The following is a 24,104-nucleotide window of genomic DNA, read 5'->3' on the forward strand; positions in this document are numbered from 1 at the left end:
ACCAGAGAATGGCACCCTATTCCCTATATAGTGTACTACTTTAGACCAGAGAATGGCACCCTATTCCCTATATAGTGCACTACTTTAGACCAGAGAATGGCACCCTATTCCCTATATAGTGCACTACTTTAGACCAGAGAATGGCACCCTATTCCCTATATAGTGTACTACTTTAGACCAGAGAATGGCACCCTATTCCCTATATAGTGCACTACTTTAGACCAGAGAATGGCACCCTATTCCCTATATAGTGCACTACTTTAGACCAGAGAATGGCACCCTATTCCCTATATAGTGCACTACTTTAGACCAGAGAATGGCACCCTATTCCCTATATAGTGCACTACTTTAGACCAGAGAATGGCACCCTATTCCCTATATAGTGCACTACTTTAGACCAGAGAATGGCACCCTATTCCCTATATAGTGCACTACTTTAGACCAGAGAATGGCACCCTATTCCCTATATAGTGCACTACTTTAGACCAGAGAATGGCACCCTATTCCCTATATAGTGCACTACTTTAGACCAGAGAATGGCACCCTATTCCCTATATAGTGCACTACTTTAGACCAGAGAATGGCACCCTATTCCCTATATAGTGCACTACTTTAGACCAGAGAATGGCACCCTATTCCCTATATAGTGCACTACTTTAGACCAGAGAATGGCACCCTATTCCCTATATAGTGCACTACTTTAGACCAGAGAATGGCACCCTATTCCCTATATAGTGCACTACTTTAGACCAGAGAATGGCACCCTATTCCCTATATAGTGCACTACTTTAGACCAGAGAATGGCACCCTATTCCCTATATAGTGCACTACTTTAGACCAGAGAATGGCACCCTATTCCCTATATAGTGCACTACTTTAGACCAGAGAATGGCACCCTATTCCCTATATAGTGCACTACTTTAGACCAGAGAATGGCACCCTATTCCCTATATAGTGCACTACTTTAGACCAGAGAATGGCACCCTATTCCCTATATAGTGCACTACTTTAGACCAGAGAATGGCACCCTATTCCCTATATAGTGCACTACTTTAGACCAGAGAATGGCACCCTATTCCCTATATAGTGCACTACTTTAGACCAGAGAATGGCACCCTATTCCCTATATAGTGCACTACTTTAGACCAGAGAATGGCACCCTATTCCCTATATAGTGCACTACTTTAGACCAGAGAATGGCACCCTATTCCCTATATAGTGCACTACTTTAGACCAGAGAATGACACCCTATTCCCTATATAGTGCACTACTTTAGACCAGAGAATGACACCCTATTCCCTATATAGTGCACTACTTTAGACCAGAGAATGACACCCTATTCCCTATATAGTGCACTACTTTAGACCAGAGAATGGCACCCTATTCCCTATATAGTGCACTACTTTAGACCAGAGAATGGCACCCTATTCCCTATATAGTGCACTACTTTAGACCAGAGCCCTGGAATAGGGTGCCATTTGGGAAGCATCCACAGCATGCCTGTCTGTCGTCCCCAGGTGACGTGACCCACTTCCTGCCCTCTACGTCCCCTGGTGACATGGCACATTGTTCTTCCTGGTAATTACTGTGGCTGGGAGAGCTGCTGCCCAATCAGACAGCCTGATGGAGGGAAGCAAAGCCTAGGGGAGAACCTAATGCATTCACCAGACAGCACAGGTTACAATAAATGACAGCCTCCCAGAAACCAACAAAAATACCCAGAAACCAACAGAAATACCCAGAAACCAACAAAAATACCCAGAAACCAACAAAAATACCCAGAAACCAACAGAAATACCCAGAAACCAACAGAAATACCCAGAAACCAACAAAAATACCCAGAAACCAACAGAAATACCCAGAAACCAACAAAAATACCCAGAAACCAACAGAAATACCCAGAAACCAACAGAAATACCCAGAAACCAACAAAAATACCCAGAAACCAACAGAAATACCCAGAAACCAACAGAAATACCCAGAAACCAACAAAAATACCCAGAAACCAACAAAAATACCCAGAAACCAACAGAAATACCCAGAAACCAACAGAAATACCCAGAAACCAACAGAAATACCCAGAAACCAACAGAAATACCCAGAAACCAACAAAAATACCCAGAAACCAACAGAAATACCCAGAAACCAACAGAAATACCCAGAAACCAACAAAAATACCCAGAAACCAACAGAAATACCCAGAAACCAACAGAAATACCCAGAAACCAACAAAAATACCCAGAAACCAACAAAAATACCCAGAAACCAACAGAAATACCCAGAAACCAACAGAAATACCCAGAAACCAACAGAAATACAAAAAGAAGGTGGACTGTAAAAAACAGAGTTAACTTTAGTGAACTAGAAATACACCAGGGGGGGGTGGGGGGTAAGAATGTCTTTATTGTTCCATATTTATTTATACCTTTTACATTTAATTTTGTAATAATAAGAACACATTATCTCAGGAAGGCGAAGAACATGTGGAGGAATGTCACGTAATTAAATACAACAGCATCATTATTATTATCATTCACAGACCCATTAAACATGCTACAACAAAGAGAAGTAAAATGCAATGTTGGCATTATATCAAACTATTGGTAACTCTAACACTGTGGTGGACGTTAGGAGTGAGGGGGTTGGGCTGATGTATTGATAAAGGTCTAGCAGACAGATAGGGGTCTGATAGATCAATCGATCGATAGGAGACTAGTTATGGAGGGTAGGGGTCAGTAATAGATGGATAGGAGACTAGTTATGGAGGGTAGGGGTCAGTAATAGATGGATAGGAGACTAGTTATGGAGGGTAGGGGTCAGTAATAGATGGATAGGAGACTAGTTATGGAGGGTAGGGGTCAGTAATAGATTGATAGGAGACTAGTTAGTAGGTTGAGGTCAGTAATAGATGGATAGGAGACTAGTTAGTAGGTTGAGGAGGTGATGGTGATCTCTCTCTCATCACCAGGACCTCGTTTTATCTTTTCTCTACATCATCAACAACAACAATAAACAACCACTATGGGGTTGAAATGGGGAGACTGATCATAATGGGAGACTGATCATAATGGGAGACTGAACATAATGGGAGACTGAACATAATGGGAGACTGAACATAATGGGAGACTGATCATAATGGGGAGACTGATCATAATGGGAGACTGAACATAATGGGGAGACTGATCATAATGGGAGACTGAACATAATGGGGAGACTGAACATAATGGGGAGACTGAACATAATGGGGAGACTGAACATAATGGGGAGACTGAACATAATGGGAGACTGATCATAATGGGAGACTGAACATAATGGGAGACTGAACATAATGGGAGACTGAACATAATGGGAGACTGAATGGGGAGACTGAACATAATGGGAGACTGAATGGGGAGACTGAACATAATGGGAGACTGAATGGGGAGACTGAACATAATGGGAGACTGAATGGGGAGACTGAACATAATGGGAGACTGAATGGGGAGACTGAACATAATGGGAGACTGAATGGGGAGACTGAACATAATGGGAGACTGAATGGGGAGACTGAACATAATGGGAGACTGAATGGGGAGACTGAACATAATGGGAGACTGAATGGGGAGACTGAACATAATGGGGAGACTGAACATAATGGGAGACTGAACATAATGGGAGACTGAACATAATGGGGAGACTGAACATAATGGGAGACTGATCATAATGGGAGACTGATCATAATGGGAGACTGAACATAATGGGAGACTGATCATAATGGGGAGACTGAACATAATGGGGAGACTGAACATAATGGGAGACTGAACATAATGGGAGACTGAACATAATGGGAGACTGAACATAATGGGGAGACTGAACATAATGGGGAGACTGAACATAATGGGGAGACTGAACATAATGGGAGACTGATCATAATGGGAGACTGAACATAATGGGAGACTGAACATAATGGGAGACTGAACATAATGGGGAGACTGAACATAATGGGGAGACTGAACATAATGGGGAGACTGATCATAATGGGGAGACTGAACATAATGGGAGACTGATCATAATGGGAGACTGAACATAATGGGAGACTGATCATAATGGGGAGACTGATCATAATGGGGAGACTGAACATAATGGGGAGACTGATCATAATGGGGAGACTGAACATAATGGGAGACTGATCATAATGGGAGACTGAACATAATGGGAGACTGATCATAATGGGGAGACTGAACATAATGGGGAGACTGAACATAATGGGAGACTGAACATAATGGGAGACTGAACATAATGGGAGACTGAACATAATGGGAGACTGAACATAATGGGGAGACTGAACATAATGGGAGACTGAACATAATGGGAGACTGAGCATAATGGGGAGACTGAACATAATGGGGAGACTGAACATAATGGGAGACTGATCATAATGGGAGACTGAACACAATGGGAGACTGAACATAATGGGGAGACTGAACATAATGGGAGACTGAACATAATGGGAGACTGATCATAATGGGAGACTGAACATAATGGGGAGACTGAACATAATGGGAGACTGAACATAATGGGAGACTGAACATAATGGGAGACTGAACATAATGGGGAGACTGAACATAATGGGAGACTGATCATAATGGGAGACTGAACATAATGGGAGACTGAACATAATGGGAGACTGAACATAATGGGAGACTGAACATAATGGGAGACTGATCATAATGGGAGACTGAACATAATGGGAGACTGATCATAATGGGAGACTGAACATAATGGGAGACTGAACATAATGGGGAGACTGAACATAATGGGAGACTGAACATAATGGGAGACTGAACATAATGGGAGACTGATCATAATGGGAGACTGAACATAATGGGAGACTGATCATAATGGGAGACTGAACATAATGGGAGACTGAACATAATGGGGAGACTGAACATAATGGGAGACTGAACATAATGGGAGACTGAACATAATGGGAGACTGAACATAATGGGGAGACTGAACATAATGGGGAGACTGAACATAATGGGAGACTGATCATAATGGGAGACTGAACATAATGGGAGACTGAACATAATGGGAGACTGATCATAATGGGAGACTGAACATAATGGGGAGACTGAACATAATGGGAGACTGATCATAATGGGAGACTGAACACATCCATCCAGATAAATACTACTACTACTACTACTACTACTACTGCTACTGCTACTACTACTACTACTACTGCTACTGCTACTGCTACTGCTACTACTACTACTACTACTACTACTACTACTACTACTACTACTACTACTACTGCTACTGCTACTGCTACTACTACTACTACTACTACTACTACTACTACTACTACTACTACTACGGTCCAAGGAGCATTATATCTTCTGACAGGGAAGAACTCCCCACTATGAATAGACAGCATCATAGATAGAACACATTAGATTCTAATATGGTTATTCTCTGTGAGGGACTAGGTCCAGGCTTTGGTGCTGTCTGGATAACCCAAGCAGACCTGGGTTCAAATAGTATTTGTTTTCTTCAAATATTTTAGCTGTGCTTTATTGCGCAAATGACAATAGTCGCAAAAGTGCAAACTCAGCCCATCTGGTTACTCCAGCCAGGTATAAAGAAAACAGATACTAGTTAAACCCAGGTAGGTCTGAACCAGAATTGACGCGGTCACTAAGTAACGATAGCCGTTGCTGTAAACAGAGATCTTAACAAACTGGCCAAGGAAGTAGAATGCCCTGTCTGTACAGGACTGGACTGGGGCCAGAGATAAAGACATAGGAGTGTACTGGGCATGAAAAGGCATGATACCATAATAATAAGGCAGAAACATACAAATAAAAGACACCAAATAATTGTAAGTAAAAACCAAAAGAAAAATCTTACCACAAACAAAAAATGTGGTCTTTGGTGTTCCCTCAGTCAAACAGAGAAATGTTTTGCATAAAGCAGTGGGGGGGAGGCTGGTAGCTAGGTCAAGTCAATCTCTCCTCTGATCCGAGGTCGACCTAAAACCAACCGCTCCCCAACAACCGACCAGCCTCCAGTTCATCACACAAGCAACAACAATACCTTCATGGTTAAAACTAAACGAAAATGGAACAGGTTTTTTAGTCAACATGCTGTATGATTGGTCCACAGGCAATAGAAGAGGAGAGCATCACACTAATCCCACCGTGCCATTTAAAAAGACACCTTCATAATAAGTAGGTATTTTCTGAAATATTTTGTGCAGTGGTATCATGCATGGGGTGGGTGGGTTACTAATCTTAGGCCAATAGGAAGAGGGAGGGGTTGGGTTGGTTGGTGTGGAGGGCCGGACGCCTAGAGACGGAGTGGGTGGGTTACTAAACTTAGGTCAATAGGAAGAAGGAGGGGTTGGGTTGGTTGGTGTGGAGGGCCGGACGCCTAGAGACGGAGTGGGTGGGTTACTAAACTTAGGTCAATAGGAAGAGGGAGGGGTTGGGTTGGTTGGTGTGGAGGGCCGGACGCCTAGAGACGGAGTGGGTGGGTTACTAAACTTAGGTCAATAGGAAGAGGGAGGGGTTGGGTTGGTTGGTGTGGAGGGCCGGATGCCTAGAGCAGGGATGGACAACTCTAATGGGGATGGGGGCCACAAAACATCCAAACTCATCATGAGGGGCCGAAGTGGCTCGCGGGTCTTTTTAAATGTTCTAACAAATTTCCTGCAATTCTACACATTTTTCCACAGGGGTGGGGAGAAACGTTTACATGTTCTAATATATCTGAATGAGAGTGACTAACAAAATCAATGGGGACCCTCAGTCGGTAATTCGACCATGATTAGGCCTACAACAAGTTTAGATAGCTGGCCGCTAAACTAACTTACCAATGTTAGCAGACATGGGCTAATTGAGTGACTATCAGGTGACTGACGTAACAAGAGAAAACCCTGCTGATGCACGACCCCATTCTCCTGCTGGACTGTAATAGGGAAGGGTGGGAATTGATCCGAGGGCCTCCAACAGGGGGTTGCCTGCTCTACAGGCTTGGTCCGATGATGCACAAAGTAGTCAACCCATTCTAGTCCATCACAAACACGTGCTTTTAGGTCAGCAAAAAATAAGGTTATTTGTGAATCTTCTTGAACATTGAATGAATAATTGAATGATTGTATTATTCAGCAAAAGTATTACCCATTGAACATACACTTTAAAAAAGGGAAGGGACCTTCTGTTGAACTCTATGGTCTCAATATTACAGCATCGTCAATACTTTTGATAGTTTCCTGTATTTTTTCTGGATGCCCTAATGCAGTGGTTCCCAACCTGGGGTACTAGGACCCCTGGGGGTAATTGGCCTATCCACAGGGGGTACTAGGACCCCTGGGGGTAATTGGCCTATCCACAGGGGGTAATTGGCCTATCCACAGGGGGTACTTGAGAAGACTCATGAGACTATAGACCTAATGGTAAAATGCACATGAGGGGGTACTTCAAGGGGTAATCTGGAGAGAGCAAAATTAAGTCGGTGGTACAGTAATCAAAAAAGGTTGGGAACCACTGCCCTAATGGGTCCAGACATCACCACTGTGAATGACAGACCAGTACAGACAGTCTCCTCATGGCCTCGCTAAAGTAACACCACCAAGTCTTGGGGATGGCTTAGGGTGGGTGGGGCTACTGTGGGCTGGTGTTTTGCAGGGCAGAGACAGGAAGTTATAGTTGTTGTGGGGGGGGTTTATGTGGTTCAATTAGTATTTGAGATAAGGTGACATGTTTTATAAGGTCTGGTCCTTCTGCAGGGCTGAGATGTGGAGGGGTCTATAAGGTCTGGTCCTTCTGCAGGGCTGAGATGTGGAGGGGTCTATAAGGTCTGGTCTTTCTGCAGGGCTGAGATGTGGAGAAGTTGAGGTGCTCGTCCACTCCACTCCCTCAGCTGTCCGTCCTTGAAGAGGAGGTTGAGAGCGGGCAGCGGAACGCCAGACTCGGCCGGGGGCTGGCTGAGAGGACCGGACACTCCACTGTCAGGGTCGGGCTGACCCTGGCTGCCATCCTGTAGGACACACAGGTCAGGGGTCAAAGGTCAGTTGTGTATAACACAGTACAGGGTCGTGTTCATTAGGCACAAAAAGGAAGATACCGGAATGAAACAGGGCAGGAATTGTCCAATAAGAAATACCTGGAATTGTCCAATAAGAAATACCTGGAATTGTCCAATATGAAACGCAATTTTAATTTTCCATTGCAAAACATTTAAAAACTTTTTCTGTTGTGTGCCCTTATGAACACAATCCAGGTACTTTCATGTAGTATGTCACTAGTACTAATGAGTCAGCTCTTTCATGTAGTATGTTACTACTAATCAACCAGCTCTTTCATATACAGTGCCATGAAAAAGTATTTGACCCCTTTCTGATTTTCTCTATTTTTGAATATTTTTGATACTGAATGTTATCAGATCTTCAACCAAAACCTAATATTAGATAAAGGGAACCTGAGTTTACAAATAACAAAAAAACTAAATGGATACTTATTTTATTTATTGAATTAACAAAGTGAATTCACCTAATTAACCCAATTCCCCTGTGTAAAAAAGTAACTGCCCCCTTACACTCAATAACTGGTTGTGCCACCTTTAGCTGCAATGACTCCAACCAAATGCTTCCTGTAGTTGTTGATCAGTCTCTCACGTCGCTGTGGAGGAATTTTGGCCCACTCTTCCATGCAGAACTGCTTTAACTCAGTGACGTGTGGGTTTTCAAGCATGAACTGCTCGTTTCAAGTCCTGCTACAACATCTCAATTGGGATTAGGTCTGGACTTTGACTAGGCCATTCCAAAACTTCCAATTTGTTGCTTTTTAGCCATTTTCATGTAGACTTGACTGTGTGTTTTGGATCATTGTCTTGCTGCATGACCCAGCTGCGCTTCAGCTTCAGCTCACAGACGGATGGTCTGACGTTCTCCTGTAGAATTCTCTGATACAGAGCAGAATTCATGGTTCCTTCTATTAAGGCAAGTCGTCCAGGTCCTGAGGCAGCAAAGCATACCCAAACCATCACACCACCACCACCACCACCATGCTTGACCGTTGGTATGAGGTTCTTACTGTGGAATGCAGTGTTTGGTTTTCGCCAGGCATAAATGGGACCCATGTCGTCCAAAAAGTTGACTCAAGTTTGCCAAAAAGCACCTGGATGATCGTCAAGACTCTTGGAAGAATGTTCTATGGACAGACACATCTGTAGCCATGAAATGCTTTGAAAGGCTGGTCATGGCTCAGCTCAACGCCAACAAATTAAAGGAAGTCCATATTAAAGCAGTACTTTCCCATGGGACGGGACATTTCGATCTTATTTGTTTTTGTGTATTTTCTCTCTTCACCCCTTGTCCACATTGTGTAACACAGCCTGAGCGTTGGAACAGCTAACCCTGGTGCAAAATTATATTTTATACAGATCTACAGTCAGACTAGACAATCACTGTAATGGCCGTGTCTGCATACTGGGCTTCATTATCATGTGGCCCTATGTGTCCTTTAGTGTCAAGGGAGATTATGAATTAGGATGAGGTATTCTTTTCAAAAGGTGTTGTGATGTATAAATCGGATACCCATCATCAGTTACTGCAGGTTCCTCAAATTATATTGGAATATAACAAGGATGACATGGGGACTATTTTCTGTTTTGGCAACGTGTGAGTAATGAACATTAACAACTCTGTTCTCTCTTTCCTTTGTTGTATTCCACAACTGCCAACATGGAAAGTGTGCCGATAATGAGCCGCTGTTTATGGATATTTGTATATGGATATTTGCGCATTACTTTTTTTGATGAGGACAGTGATAAGGATGTCATTATCGTTGATGTTGCTGTTGTCTGGTATTGGTTTATTCTTTAGGTGTCATTGTCCTCAGCATGACCATTTGTTGTGTTGTGTGTGTCTGATTCCTCTCATGGTCTGTAGGCGTATAGGGCCGCTGGCTGGGCGCTGGAGGGCTGGCAGCATGGAAACAGGTTTATGAGATTGGCATTATGAGACAGGACCACTTTCAGTGGTCAGATTGGCATTATGAGACAGGACCACTTTATTTTATTTTTTTTGGGGGGTGGATCATCTTAATACAGATAGATTGTATCTTCTCTCAATGTAATTGTCTGCATCACTTCCAATCCCCCATGTTTTTTTTATATATACTCCCCTTTATTACTTTTCAACCCCACCATCCTTTCCCTACTTGGGGTAAATTAGTGAACAACAATGCCCAGGCCTCTACTTCCGGTCTATACTTACTATCTACACCTTATGAACACAGTCAATTTTACAATAATTCTATTATATATATATATATATATATATATTATTTATTTTTTGCTCCTGAACTTCTTCTACTCTCAACCTCTCCGATCATTTTCATGATGTCCATCCGGTTTGCTTCTATATGCCATATCTTTCTAACTGTGCTCTTTCACAAAAGCTCTCAACCTACAACCTATATACTTATTATGGACACAGTATGCTTTACATTATTAGTTATCTTGTTGTTATTAGTTGTTGTTAGTTGTTATTAGTCCCATCCTTCAATTCCATTCAATACCTCCCATCTATCTCTTAACACCATCCATATAGGATTTCTATTTGCCATATACAGTGGGGGGAAAAAGTATTTAGTCAGCCACCAATTGTGCAAGTTCTCCCACTTAAAAAGATGAGAGAGGCCTGTAATTTTCATCATAGGTACACGTCAACTATGACAGACAAATTGAGAAAAAATAGTATTTGGTCACCTACAAACAAGCAAGATTTCTGTCTCTCACAGACCTGTAACTTCTTCTTTAAGAGGCTCCTCTGTCCTCCACTCGTTACCTGTATTAATGGCACCTGTTTGAACTTGTTATCAGTATAAAAGACACCTGTCCACAACCTCAAACAGTCACACTCCAAACTCCACTATGGCCAAGACCAAAGAGCTGTCAAAGGACACCAGAAACAACATTGTAGACCTGCACCAGGCTGGGAAGACTGAATCTGCAATAGGTAAGCAGCTTGGTTTGAAGAAATCAACTGTGGGAGCAATTATTAGAAAATGGAAGACATACAAGACCACTGATAATCTCCCTCGATCTGGGGCTCCACGCAAGATCTCACCCCGTGGGGTCAAAATGATCACAAGAATGGTGAGCAAAAATCCCAGAACCACACGGGGGGACCTAGTGAATGACCTGCAGAGAGCTGGTACCAAAGTAACAAAGCCTACCATCAGTAACACACTACACCGCCAGGGACTCAAATCCTGCAGTGCGAGACGTGTCCCCCTGCTTATGCCAGTACATGTCCAGGCCCGTCTGAAGTTTGCTAAAGTGCATTTGGATGATCCAGAAGAGGATTGGGAGAATGTCATATGGTCAGATGGAACCAAAATAGAACTTTTTGGTAAAAACTCAACTCGTCGTGTTTGGAGGACAAAGAATGCTGAGTTGCATCCAAAGAACACCATACCTACTGTGAAGCATGGGGGTGGAAACATCATGCTTTGGGGCTGTTTTTCTGCAAAGGGACCAGGACGACTGATCCGTGTAAAGGAAAGAATGAATGGGGCCATGTATCGTGAGATTTTGAGTGAAAACCTCCTTCCATCAGCAAGGGCATTGAAGATGAAACGTGGCTGGGTCTTTCAGCATGACAATGATCCCAAACACACCGCCCGGGCAACGAAGGAGTGGCTTCGTAAGAAGCATTTCAAGGTCCTGGAGTGGCCTAGCCAGTCTCCAGATCTCAACCCCATAGAAAATCTTTGGAGGGAGTTGAAAGTCTGTGTTGCCAAGCGACAGCCCCAAAACGTCACTGCTCTAGAGGAGATCTGCATGGAGGAATGGGCCAAAATACCAGCAACAGTGTGTGAAAACCTTGTGAAGACTTACAGAAAACGTTTGACCTGTGTCATTGCCAACAAAGGGTATATAACAAAGTATTGAGAAACTTTTGTTATCGAAACATTTTTGCTAAAAGTATTATTATATTATTGATCGATTGACTATGACTTTTCAGATCACCCAGTAGTGCTATCTGCAGGGTTAGCTCCAGGTAAATATTGCAATCCTTTAGCCATTCCTGGACCTGTGTCCAAAAACAAGCTACAAATGGAGAGAACCAAAACAAATGATCTAATGATTCTGTCTCTTCGCAGCAAAATCTGCAGAGCTGGGAAGATTGTATCCCCCATATAAATAACATTCTATTGGTAGCAAGAATTTTATATAATAATTTAAGTTGAAAGATTCTAATTTTTGAATCTGGTGTCGTTTTGCGTGTCAGTTCATAAACACTATGCCATGGGATCGGTACGTCAAAAATCTCTTCCAACTATTTTGCAATCTATATGGGACGGCTGTCAATCCTTTGGTCCTTAAGTGAAACTGATTTACTTTTTTATTTATCACAGTTTTCCTTAACCAATTATGTTCTTTAATGCAGGGCCGACAGACAAGTTCCTTACTTTCTCCCCCTTCCACTTTCCTCTTCCACTTTTGTATGACTGAATCAAATCAAATCAAATTTTATTGGTCACATGCGCCGAATACAACAGGTGCAGACATTACAGTGAAATGCTTACTTACAGCCCTTAACCAACAGTGCATTTATTTTAAACAAAAAAGTAAGAATAAAACAACAACAAAAAAGTGTTGAGAAAAAAAGAGCAGAAGTAAAATAAAGTGACAGTAGGGAGGCTATATATACAGTAAAATAAAGTGACAGTAGGGAGGCTATATATACAGGGGGGTACCGTTGCATAGTCAATGTGCGGGGGCACCGGCTAGTTGAGGTAGTTGAGGTAATATGTACATATGGGTAGAGTTAAAGTGACTATGCATAAATACTTAACAGAGTAGCAGCAGCGTAAAAAGGATGGGGTGGGGGGGGCAGTGCAAATAGTCCGGGTAGCCATGATTAGCTGTTCAGGAGTCTTATGGCTTGGGGGTAGAAGCTGTTGAGAAGTCTTTTGGACCTAGACTTGGCACTCCGGTACCGCTTGCCGTGCGGTAGCAGAGAGAACAGTCTATGACTAGGGTGGCTGGAGTCTTTGACAATTTTGAGGGCCTTCCTCTGACACCGCCTGGTATAGAGGTCCTGGATGGCAGGGAGCTTTGCCCCAGTGATGTACTGGGCCGTACGCACTACCCTCTGTAGTGCCTTGCGGTCAGAGGCCAAGCAGTTGCCATACCAGGCGGTGATGCAACCAGTCAGGATGCTCTCGATGGTGCAGCTGTAGAATTTTTTGAGGATCTGAGGACCCATGCCAAATCTTTTTAGTCTCCTGAGGGGGAATAGGCTTTGTCGTGCCCTCTTCACGACTGTCTTGGTGTGTTTGGACCATGATAGTTCGTTGGTGATGTGGACACCAAGGAACTTGAAGCTCTCAACCTGTTCCACTACAGCCCCGTCGATGAGAATGGGGGGCGTGCTCAGTCCTCTTTTTTTTCCTGTAGTCCACAATCATCTCCTTTGTCTTGGTCACGTTGAGGGAGAGGTTGTTGTCCTGGCACCACACGGCCAGATCTCTGACCTCCTCCCTATAGGCTGTCTCATCGTTGTCGGTGATCAGGCCTACCACTGTTGTGTCGTCGGCAAACTTAATGATGGTGTTGGAGTCGTGCCTGGCCATGCAGTCATGGGTGAACAGAGAGTACAGGAGGGGACTGAGCACGCACCCCCTGAGGGGGCCCCCGTGTTGAGGATCAGTGTGGCAGATGTGTTGCTACCTACCCTTACCACCTGGGGGCGGCCCGTCAGGAAGTCCAGGATCCAGTTGCAGAGGGAGGTGTTTAGTCCCAGGATCCTTAGCTTAGTGATGAGCTTAGAGGGCACTATGGTGTTGAATGCTGAGCTGTAGTCAATGAATAGCATTCTCACGTAGGTGTTCCTCTTGTCCAGGTGGGAAAGGGCAGTGTGGAGTGCGATAGAGATTGCATCATCTGTGGATCTGTTGGGGCGGTATGCAAATTGGAGTGGGTCTAGGGTTTCTGGGATTATGCTGTTGATGTGAGCCATGACCAGTCTTTCAAAGCACTTCATGGCTACAGACGTCAGTGCTACGGGTCGGTAGTCATTTAGGCAGGTTATCTTAGAGTTCTTGGGCACGGGGACTATGGTGGTCTGCTTGAAACATGTTGGTATTACAGACTCAGTCAGGGACATGTTGAAAATGTCAGTGAAGACACTTGCCAGTTGGTCAGCACATGCTCGGAGTACACGTCCTGGTAATCCGTCTGGCCCTGCGGCCTTGTGAATGTTGACCTGCTTAAAAGTCTTACTCACATCGGCTACGGAGAGCGTGATCACATAGTCGTCCGGAACAGCTGGTGCTCTCATGCATGCTTCAGTGTTGCTTGCCTCGAGCGAGCATAGAAGTGGTTTAGCCTCGTCTGGTAGGCTTGTGTCACTGGGCAGCTCGCGGCTGTGCTTCCCTTTGTAGTCTGTAATAGTTTTCAAGCCCTGCCACATCCGACGAGCGTCAGAGCCAGTGTAGTATGATTCAATCTTAGACCTGTATTGACTCTTTGCCTGTTTGATGGTTCGTCGGAGGTCATAGCGGGATTTCTTATAAGCGTCCGGGTTAGAGTCCCGTTCCTTGAAAGCGGCAGCTCTACCCTTTAGCTCAGTGCGGATGTTTCCTGTAATCCATGGCTTCTGGTTGGGGGTATGTACGTCACGGTCACTGTGGGGACGACATCATCGATGCACTTATTGATGAAGCCAGTGACTGATGTGGTGTACTCCTCAATGCTGTCTGAAGAATCCCGGAACATGTTCCAGTCTGTGCTAGCAAAACAGTCCTGTAGCTTAGCATCTGCGTCATCTGACCACTTTTTTATTAGCCGAATCACTGGTGCTTCCTGCTTCAGTTTTTGCTTATAAGCAGGAATCAGGAGGATAGAGTTATGGTCAGATTTGCCAAATGGAGGGCGAGGGAGAGCTTTGTATGCGTCTCTGTGTGTGGAGTAAAGGTGGTCTAGAGTTTTTTTCCCCTCTGGTTGCACATTTAACATGCTGGTAGAAATGAGGTAGAACGGATTTAAGTTTCCCTGCATTAAAGTCCCCGGCTACTAGGAGCGCTGCATCTGGATGAGCGTTTTCCTGTTGATTAATGGCCTTGTACAACTCATTCAGTGCAATCTTAATGCCAGCATTGGTTTGTGGTGGTAAATAGACAGCTATGAAAAATATAGATGAAAACTCTCTTGGTAAATAGTGTGGTCTACAGCTTATCATAAGATACTCTACCTCAGGCGAGCAAAACCTCGAGACTTCCTTAGTATTTGATTTTGTGCACCAGCTGTTGTTTACAAATATACAGAGACCGCCGCCCCCTTGTCTTACCGGAGTCTGCCGTTCTGTCCTGCCGATGTAGCGTATAGCCTGCTAGCTGAATGTTGTCATTGTTGTCGTTCAGCCACGACTCCGTGAAACATAAGATATTACAGTTTTTAATGTCCCGTTGGTAGGATAACCGTAATCTTAAATCGTCAATTTTATTCTCAAAAGATTGAACATTGGCTAATAGGATTGATGGGAGAGGCAGTTTACTCGTTCGCCGTCGGATCCTTACAAGGCACCCGGATCTGCGTCCACGATATCTCTGTCTCTTCCTCACGCGAATGACGGGGATCTGGGCCTTGTTGGGTGTCTGTAGAATATCCTTCGCGAACGCCTCGTTGAAGAAAAAGTCTTCGTCCAACGCGAGGTGAGTAATCGCTGTCCTGATATCCAGAAGCTCTCTTTGGTTATAAGAGACGATGGCAGAAACATTATGTACAAAATAAATTACAAATAACGCGGAAAAACACACATAGTAGTACAATTGGTTAGAGGGCTGTAAAACGGCAGCCATCTTCTTCCGGCGCTGTTATTGAAGCTTTTAGTGATAGGTCTAATGCTTTAATATTTAATAATTTCTGTCCTCCGAATTCATATTCATTACATAAATAGGCCCTTTTAATTTTGTCTGGCTTGCCGTTCCAAATAAAATTGAATATTTTTTTCTCATATAATTTAAAAAACTGTTCGCTAGGCAAGACCATAAGCAAATAGGTAAACTGGGATAATACTAAAGAGTTAGTCAGGGTGATTTTTCCACAAATTGACAGGTATTTACCTTTCCATGGTAGTAAGATCTATTTTTGCTAACTTTCTATTAAAATTTATTGAAGTGAGATCATTTATTTCCTTTGGGATATGTATTCCGAGTATATCCACATCACCATCAGACCATTTTATTGGTAAACTACATGGTAATGTAAAACTTTTATTTTTTAGTGATCCAATATGTAATATAGTACATTTGTCATAATTTGGTTGTAATCCAGAGAGGTTAGAAAATTTATCTAGATCCTCTATGAGGCTGTGGAGGGATTCAAGTTGTGGATTTAAAAGAAAACATGAATCATCAGCGTACAATGACACCTTTGTTTTTAAGCCCTGGATTTCTAATCCCCTGATATTATTGTTGGATCTGATTTTAATAGCTAACATCTCGATGGCCATAATAAATAGATATGCCGATAATGGACAACCTTGTTTCACTCCTCTTGACAGTTTAAAACTTTCGGAGAAATAGCCATTATTTACTATTTTACACGTAGGATTACTATACATGATTTTGACCCATTTTATAAGAGATTCTCCAAAATTGAAATGCTCCAGGCATTTATATATAAACCCCAGTCGTACTTTATCAAATGCCTTTTCGAAGTCTGCTATGAATAGCAGGCCTGGTTTCCCATATTTTCCATAGTGTTCTATTGTTTCCAGTACTTGCCTTATATTATCTCCAATGTATCATCCATGTAAAAAACCTGTCTGATTAGAATGAATAATATACGACAATACCTTTTTAATTCTATGCGTTATACATTTTGCTAGAATTTTTACATCACAACACTGAAGTGTAAGGGGCCTCCAATTTTTTAAATGGACTGGATCTTTATATTTTCCACTTGTGTCCTGTTTCAGTAATAATGAGATCTTCTTCTTGAGTGTCAGATAATCTACCATTTACATAGGAGTGGTTAAAACATGCTAATAACGGTCCTCTTAGTATATAAAAAAAAACCACTTTCAGTGTTCAGATTGGCATTATGAGACAGGACCACTTTCAGTGTTGAGTGTTCAGATTGGCATTATGAGACTGGCTGGTTTGATTTGAGCGCTCTTCAAGTGGCAGCGAGGTGGAAGACAATGGAAAGAAGCTCTTACCTGGAATGACTGAACAAAACTTAGAACCTTCAATGATAGTTTTCGGCTGGAATGAAGTAAGTCTTGAAGGCTGGAACAACAAAGAATTACACAACCATCCTTCCTTTAAATTGACAGTTTTTCACATAAAAACATACTCTAGTCTTTTTCACTTTCCCACCCAGGACATAAAAAGCAGACTCTTTATGTTGTTCTACCAGTACCTGTCTTTGCTAAAGAGGCCGTGCGAGGCGATCTTTCGGCATATTTTGCGGTTGAGCTCGGAGCTGAAGAGGGGCATCCCAAAGCACAGCTCTAGAGGGACCCACTCATCTTCTGTCAACGGCACTGCAGTGGGTACATAACATTACATCATCAAACAGGGACACTGCAGTGGGTAACATAACATTACATCATCAAACAGGGGCACTGCAGTGGGTAACATTACATTACATCATCAAACAGGGACACTGCAGTGGGTACATAACATTACATCATCAAACAGGGGCACTGCAGTGGGTAACATAACATTACATTAACAAACAGGGACACTGCAGTGGGTACATAACATTACATCATCAAACAGGGACACTGCAGTGGGTACCTATACATTACATCATCAAACAGGGACACTGCAGTGGGTAACATAACATTACATCATCAAACAGGGGCACTGCAGTGGGTACATAACATTACATCATCAAACAGGGACACTGCAGTGGGTACATTACATTACATCATCAAACAGGGACACTGCAGTGGGTAACATAACATTACATCATCAAACAGGGACACTGCAGTGGGTACCTATACATTACATCATCAAACAGGGACACTGCAGTGGGTACATAACATTACATCATCAAACAGGGACACTGCAGTGGGTACCTATACATTACATCATCAAACAGGGACACTGCAGTGGGTAACATAACATTACATCATCAAACAGGGGCACTGCAGTGGGTACATAACATTACATCATCAAACAGGGACACTGCAGTGGGTACATTACATTACATCATCAAACAGGGACACTGCAGTGGGTAACATAACATTACATCATCAAACAGGGACACTGCAGTGGGTACATTACATCATCAAACAGGGACACTGCAGTGGGTACATAACATTCTGCACTGTACTGTACCTTCTGAGTAGCCCCTCTGCACTGTACCTTCTGAGTAGCCCCTCTGTACTGTACCTTCTGAGTAGCCCCTCTGCACTGTACTTTCTGAGTAGCCCCTCTGTACTGTACCTTCTGAGTAGCCCCTCTGTACTGTACCTTCTGAGTAGCCCCTCTGCACTGTACCTTCTGAGTAGCCCCTCTGCACTGTACTGTACCTTCTGAGTAGCCCCTCTGCACTGTACCTTCTGAGTAGCCCCTCTGTACTGTACCTTCTGAGTAGCCCCTCTGTACTGTACCTTCTGAGTAGCCCCTCTGCACTGTACCTTCTGAGTAGCCCCTCTGCACTGTACTGTACCTTCTGAGTAGCCCCTCTGCACTGTACTGTACCTTCTGAGTAGCCCCTCTGCACTGTACTGTACCTTCTGAGTAGCCCCTCTGCACTGTACTGTACCTTCTGAGTAGCCCCTCTGCACTGTACTGTACCTTCTGAGTAGCCCCTCTGCACTGTACTGTACCTTCTGAGTAGCCCCTCTGCACTGTACTGTACCTTCTGAGTAGCCCCTCTGCACTGTACCTTCTGAGTAGCCCCTCTGCACTGTACTGTACCTTCTGAGTAGCCCCTCTGTACTGTACTGTACCTTCTGAGTAGCCCCTCTGCACTGTACCTTCTGAGTAGCCCCTCTGTACTGTACCTTCTGAGTAGCCCCTCTGCACTGTACTGTACCTTCTGAGTAGCCCCTCTGCACTGTACTGTACCTTCTGAGTAGCCCCTCTGTACTGTACCTTCTGAGTAGCCCTCTGCACTGTACTGTACCTTCTGAGTAGCCCCTCTGCACTGTACCTTCTGAGTAGCCCCTCTGCACTGTACTGTACCTTCTGAGTAGCCCCTCTGCACTGTACCTTCTGAGTAGCCCCTCTGCACTGTACTGTACCTTCTGAGTAGCCCCTCTGTACTGTACTGTACCTTCTGAGTAGCCCCTCTGCACTGTACCTTCTGAGTAGCCCCTCTGTACTGTACCTTCTGAGTAGCCCCTCTGCACTGTACCTTCTGAGTAGCCCCTCTGTACTGTACTGTACCTTCTGAGTAGCCCCTCTGCACTGTACCTTCTGAGTAGCCCCTCTGCACTGTACTGTACCTTCTGAGTAGCCCCTCTGCACTGTACCTTCTGAGTAGCCCCTCTGCACTGTACTGTACCTTCTGAGTAGCCCCTCTGCACTGTACCTTCTGAGTAGCCCCTCTGCACTGTACTGTACCTTCTGAGTATCCCCTCTGCACTGTACTGTACCTTCTGAGTATCCCCTCTGCACTGTACTGTACCTTCTGAGTAGCCCCTCTGCACTGTACCTTCTGAGTAGCCCCTCTGCACTGTACCTTCTGAGTAGCCCCTCTGCACTGTACCTTCTGAGTAGCCCCTCTGTACTGTACCTTCTGAGTAGCCCCTCTGTACTGTACCTTCTGAGTAGCCCCTCTGCACTGTACTGTACCTTCTGAGTAGCCCCTCTGCACTGTACCTTCTGAGTAGCCCCCTCTGCACTGCACTGTACCTTCTGAGTAGCCCCTCTGCACTGTACCTTCTGAGTAGCCCCTCTGCACTGTACTGTACCTTCTGAGTAGCCCCTCTGCACTGTACTGTACCTTCTGAGTAGCCCCTCTGCACTGTACTGTACCTTCTGAGTAGCCCCTCTGCACTGTACCTTCTGAGTAGCCCCTCTGCACTGTACTGTACCTTCTGAGTAGCCCCTCTGCACTGTACTGTACCTTCTGAGTAGCCCCTCTGCACTGTACCTTCTGAGTAGCCCCTCTGCACTGTACTGTACCTTCTGAGTAGCCCCTCTGCACTGTACCTTCTGAGTAGCCCCTCTGCACTGTACCTTCTGAGTAGCCCCTCTGTACTGTACCTTCTGAGTAGCCCCTCTGTACTGTACCTTCTGAGTAGCCCCTCTGCACTGTACCTTCTGAGTAGCCCCTCTGTACTGTACCTTCTGAGTAGCCCCTCTGTACTGTACCTTCTGAGTAGCCCCTCTGCACTGTACCTTCTGAGTAGCCCCTCTGCACTGTACCTTCTGAGTAGCCCCTCTGCACTGTACCTTCTGAGTAGCCCCTCTGCACTGTACTGTACCTTCTGAGTAGCCCCTCTGCACTGTACTGTACCTTCTGAGTAGCCCCTCTGCACTGTACCTTCTGAGTAGCCCCTCTGCACTGTACCTTCTGAGTAGCCCCTCTGCACTGTACCTTCTGAGTAGCCCCTCTGCACTGTACCTTCTGAGTAGCCCCTCTGTACTGTACTGTACCTTCTGAGTAGCCCCTCTGTACTGTACCTTCTGAGTAGCCCCTCTGTACTGTACCTTCTGAGTAGCCCCTCTGCACTGTACTGTACCTTCTGAGTAGCCCCTCTGCACTGTACCTTCTGAGTAGCCCCTCTGCACTGTACTGTACCTTCTGAGTAGCCCCTCTGCACTGTACCTTCTGAGTAGCCCCTCTGTACTGTACCTTCTGAGTAGCCCCTCTGTACTGTACCTTCTGAGTAGCCCCTCTGCACTGTACTGTACCTTCTGAGTAGCCCCTCTGCACTGTACCTTCTGAGTAGCCCCTCTGCACTGTACTGTACCTTCTGAGTAGCCCCTCTGTACTGTACTGTACCTTCTGAGTAGCCCCTCTGCACTGTACCTTCTGAGTAGCCCCTCTGTACTGTACTGTACCTTCTGAGTAGCCCCTCTGCACTGTACCTTCTGAGTAGCCCCTCTGTACTGTACCTTCTGAGTAGCCCCTCTGCACTGTACCTTCTGAGTAGCCCCTCTGTACTGTACTGTACCTTCTGAGTAGCCCCTCTGTACTGTACCTTCTGAGTAGCCCCTCTGCACTGTACCTTCTGAGTAGCCCCTCTGTACTGTACCTTCTGAGTAGCCCCTCTGCACTGTACCTTCTGAGTAGCCCCTCTGTACTGTACCTTCTGAGTAGCCCCTCTGTACTGTACCTTCTGAGTAGCCCCTCTGCACTGTACTGTACCTTCTGAGTAGCCCCTCTGCACTGTACTGTACCTTCTGAGTAGCCCCTCTGCACTGTACTGTACCTTCTGAGTAGCCCCTCTGCACTGTACTGTACCTTCTGAGTAGCCCCTCTGCACTGTACTGTACCTTCTGAGTAGCCCCTCTGCACTGTACTGTACCTTCTGAGTAGCCCCTCTGCACTGTACCTTCTGAGTAGCCCCTCTGTACTGTACCTTCTGAGTAGCCCCTCTGCACTGTACCTTCTGAGTAGCCCCTCTGCACTGTACCTTCTGAGTAGCCCCTCTGTACTGTACCTTCTGAGTAGCCCCTCTGCACTGTACTGTACCTTCTGAGTAGCCCCTCTGCACTGTACCTTCTGAGTAGCCCCTCTGTACTGTACCTTCTGAGTAGCCCCTCTGCACTGTACTGTACCTTCTGAGTAGCCCCTCTGCACTGTACTGTACCTTCTGAGTAGCCCCTCTGCACTGTACCTTCTGAGTAGCCCCTCTGTACTGTACCTTCTGAGTAGCCCCTCTGCACTGTACCTTCTGAGTAGCCCCTCTGCACTGTACCTTCTGAGTAGCCCCTCTGCACTGTACCTTCTGAGTAGCCCCTCTGCACTGTACCTTCTGAGTAGCCCCTCTGTACTGTACCTTCTGAGTAGCCCCTCTGCACTGTACCTTCTGAATAGCCCCTCTGCACTGTACTGTACCTTCTGAGTAGCCCCTCTGCACTGTACCTTCTGAATAGCCCCTCTGCACTGTACCTTCTGAATAGCCCCTCTGCACTGTACTGTACCTTCTGAGTAGCCCCTCTGCACTGTACCTTCTGAGTAGCCCCTCTGTACTGTACATTCTGAGTAGCCCCTCTGCACTGTACCTTCTGAATAGCCCCTCTGCACTGTACTGTACCTTCTGAGTAGCCCCTCTGTACTGTACCTTCTGAATAGCCCCTCTGCACTGTACCTTCTGAATAGCCCCTCTGCACTGTACCTTCTGAGTAGCCCCTCTGCACTGTACCTTCTGAGTAGCCCCTCTGTACTGTACCTTCTGAGTAGCCCCTCTGTACTGTACCTTCTGAGTAGCCCCTCTGCACTGTACTGTACCTTCTGAGTAGCCCCTCTGCACTGTACTGTACCTTCTGAGTAGCCCCTCTGCACTGTACTGTACCTTCTGAGTAGCCCCTCTGTACTGTACCTTCTGAGTAGCCCCTCTGCACTGTACTGTACCTTCTGAGTAGCCCCTCTGCACTGTACCTTCTGAGTAGCCCCTCTGTACTGTACCTTCTGAGTAGCCCCTCTGCACTGTACCTTCTGAGTAGCCCCTCTGTACTGTACCTTCTGAGTAGCCCCTCTGCACTGTACTGTACCTTCTGAGTAGCCCCTCTGCACTGTACTGTACCTTCTGAGTAGCCCCTCTGCACTGTACCTTCTGAGTAGCCCCTCTGCACTGTACTGTACCTTCTGAGTAGCCCCTCTGCACTGTACTGTACCTTCTGAGTAGCCCCTCTGCACTGTACTGTACCTTCTGAGTAGCCCCTCTGCACTGTACTGTACCTTCTGAGTAGCCCCTCTGCACTGTACTGTACCTTCTGAGTAGCCCCTCTGCACTGTACTGTACCTTCTGAGTAGCCCCTCTGCACTGTACTGTACCTTCTGAGTAGCCCCTCTGCACTGTACCTTCTGAGTAGCCCCTCTGCACTGTACTGTACCTTCTGAGTAGCCCCTCTGTACTGTACTGTACCTTCTGAGTAGCCCCTCTGCACTGTACCTTCTGAGTAGCCCCTCTGTACTGTACCTTCTGAGTAGCCCCTCTGCACTGTACTGTACCTTCTGAGTAGCCCCTCTGCACTGTACTGTACCTTCTGAGTAGCCCCTCTGTACTGTACCTTCTGAGTAGCCCCTCTGCACTGTACTGTACCTTCTGAGTAGCCCCTCTGCACTGTACCTTCTGAGTAGCCCCTCTGCACTGTACTGTACCTTCTGAGTAGCCCCTCTGCACTGTACCTTCTGAGTAGCCCCTCTGCACTGTACTGTACCTTCTGAGTAGCCCCTCTGTACTGTACTGTACCTTCTGAGTAGCCCCTCTGCACTGTACCTTCTGAGTAGCCCCTCTGTACTGTACCTTCTGAGTAGCCCCTCTGCACTGTACCTTCTGAGTAGCCCCTCTGTACTGTACTGTACCTTCTGAGTAGCCCCTCTGCACTGTACCTTCTGAGTAGCCCCTCTGCACTGTACTGTACCTTCTGAGTAGCCCCTCTGCACTGTACCTTCTGAGTAGCCCCTCTGCACTGTACTGTACCTTCTGAGTAGCCCCTCTGCACTGTACCTTCTGAGTAGCCCCTCTGCACTGTACTGTACCTTCTGAGTATCCCCTCTGCACTGTACTGTACCTTCTGAGTATCCCCTCTGCACTGTACTGTACCTTCTGAGTAGCCCCTCTGCACTGTACCTTCTGAGTAGCCCCTCTGCACTGTACCTTCTGAGTAGCCCCTCTGCACTGTACCTTCTGAGTAGCCCCTCTGTACTGTACCTTCTGAGTAGCCCCTCTGTACTGTACCTTCTGAGTAGCCCCTCTGCACTGTACTGTACCTTCTGAGTAGCCCCTCTGCACTGTACCTTCTGAGTAGCCCCTCTGCACTGCACTGTACCTTCTGAGTAGCCCCTCTGCACTGTACCTTCTGAGTAGCCCCTCTGCACTGTACTGTACCTTCTGAGTAGCCCCTCTGCACTGTACTGTACCTTCTGAGTAGCCCCTCTGCACTGTACTGTACCTTCTGAGTAGCCCC

At 45.6% G+C, this 24,104-nt stretch overlaps 1 protein-coding gene across 1 annotated transcript in view; it reads right to left on the minus strand.

The window, feature by feature from the left end:
* Positions 1–7,795: 7,795 nt before the first annotated feature.
* The window catches only part of fam91a1 (family with sequence similarity 91 member A1), a 106,970-nt gene continuing 90,661 nt past the window's right edge, over positions 7,796–24,104 (minus strand). Inside the window, exons 22-24 of the mRNA XM_041884158.2 lie at positions 17,425–17,548; positions 17,222–17,291; positions 7,796–8,022 (exon numbers count right to left, since the gene is read on the minus strand). Coding sequence (XP_041740092.1) covers positions 7,834–8,022; positions 17,222–17,291; positions 17,425–17,548 — 383 coding nt within the window. The 3' untranslated portion in view covers positions 7,796–7,833. The remainder of the gene's footprint in view (positions 8,023–17,221; positions 17,292–17,424; positions 17,549–24,104) is intronic.

The sequence above is a fragment of the Coregonus clupeaformis genome, chromosome 8, assembly GCF_020615455.1.
Source record: "Coregonus clupeaformis isolate EN_2021a chromosome 8, ASM2061545v1, whole genome shotgun sequence".
Taxonomy (NCBI): domain Eukaryota; kingdom Metazoa; phylum Chordata; class Actinopteri; order Salmoniformes; family Salmonidae; genus Coregonus; species Coregonus clupeaformis.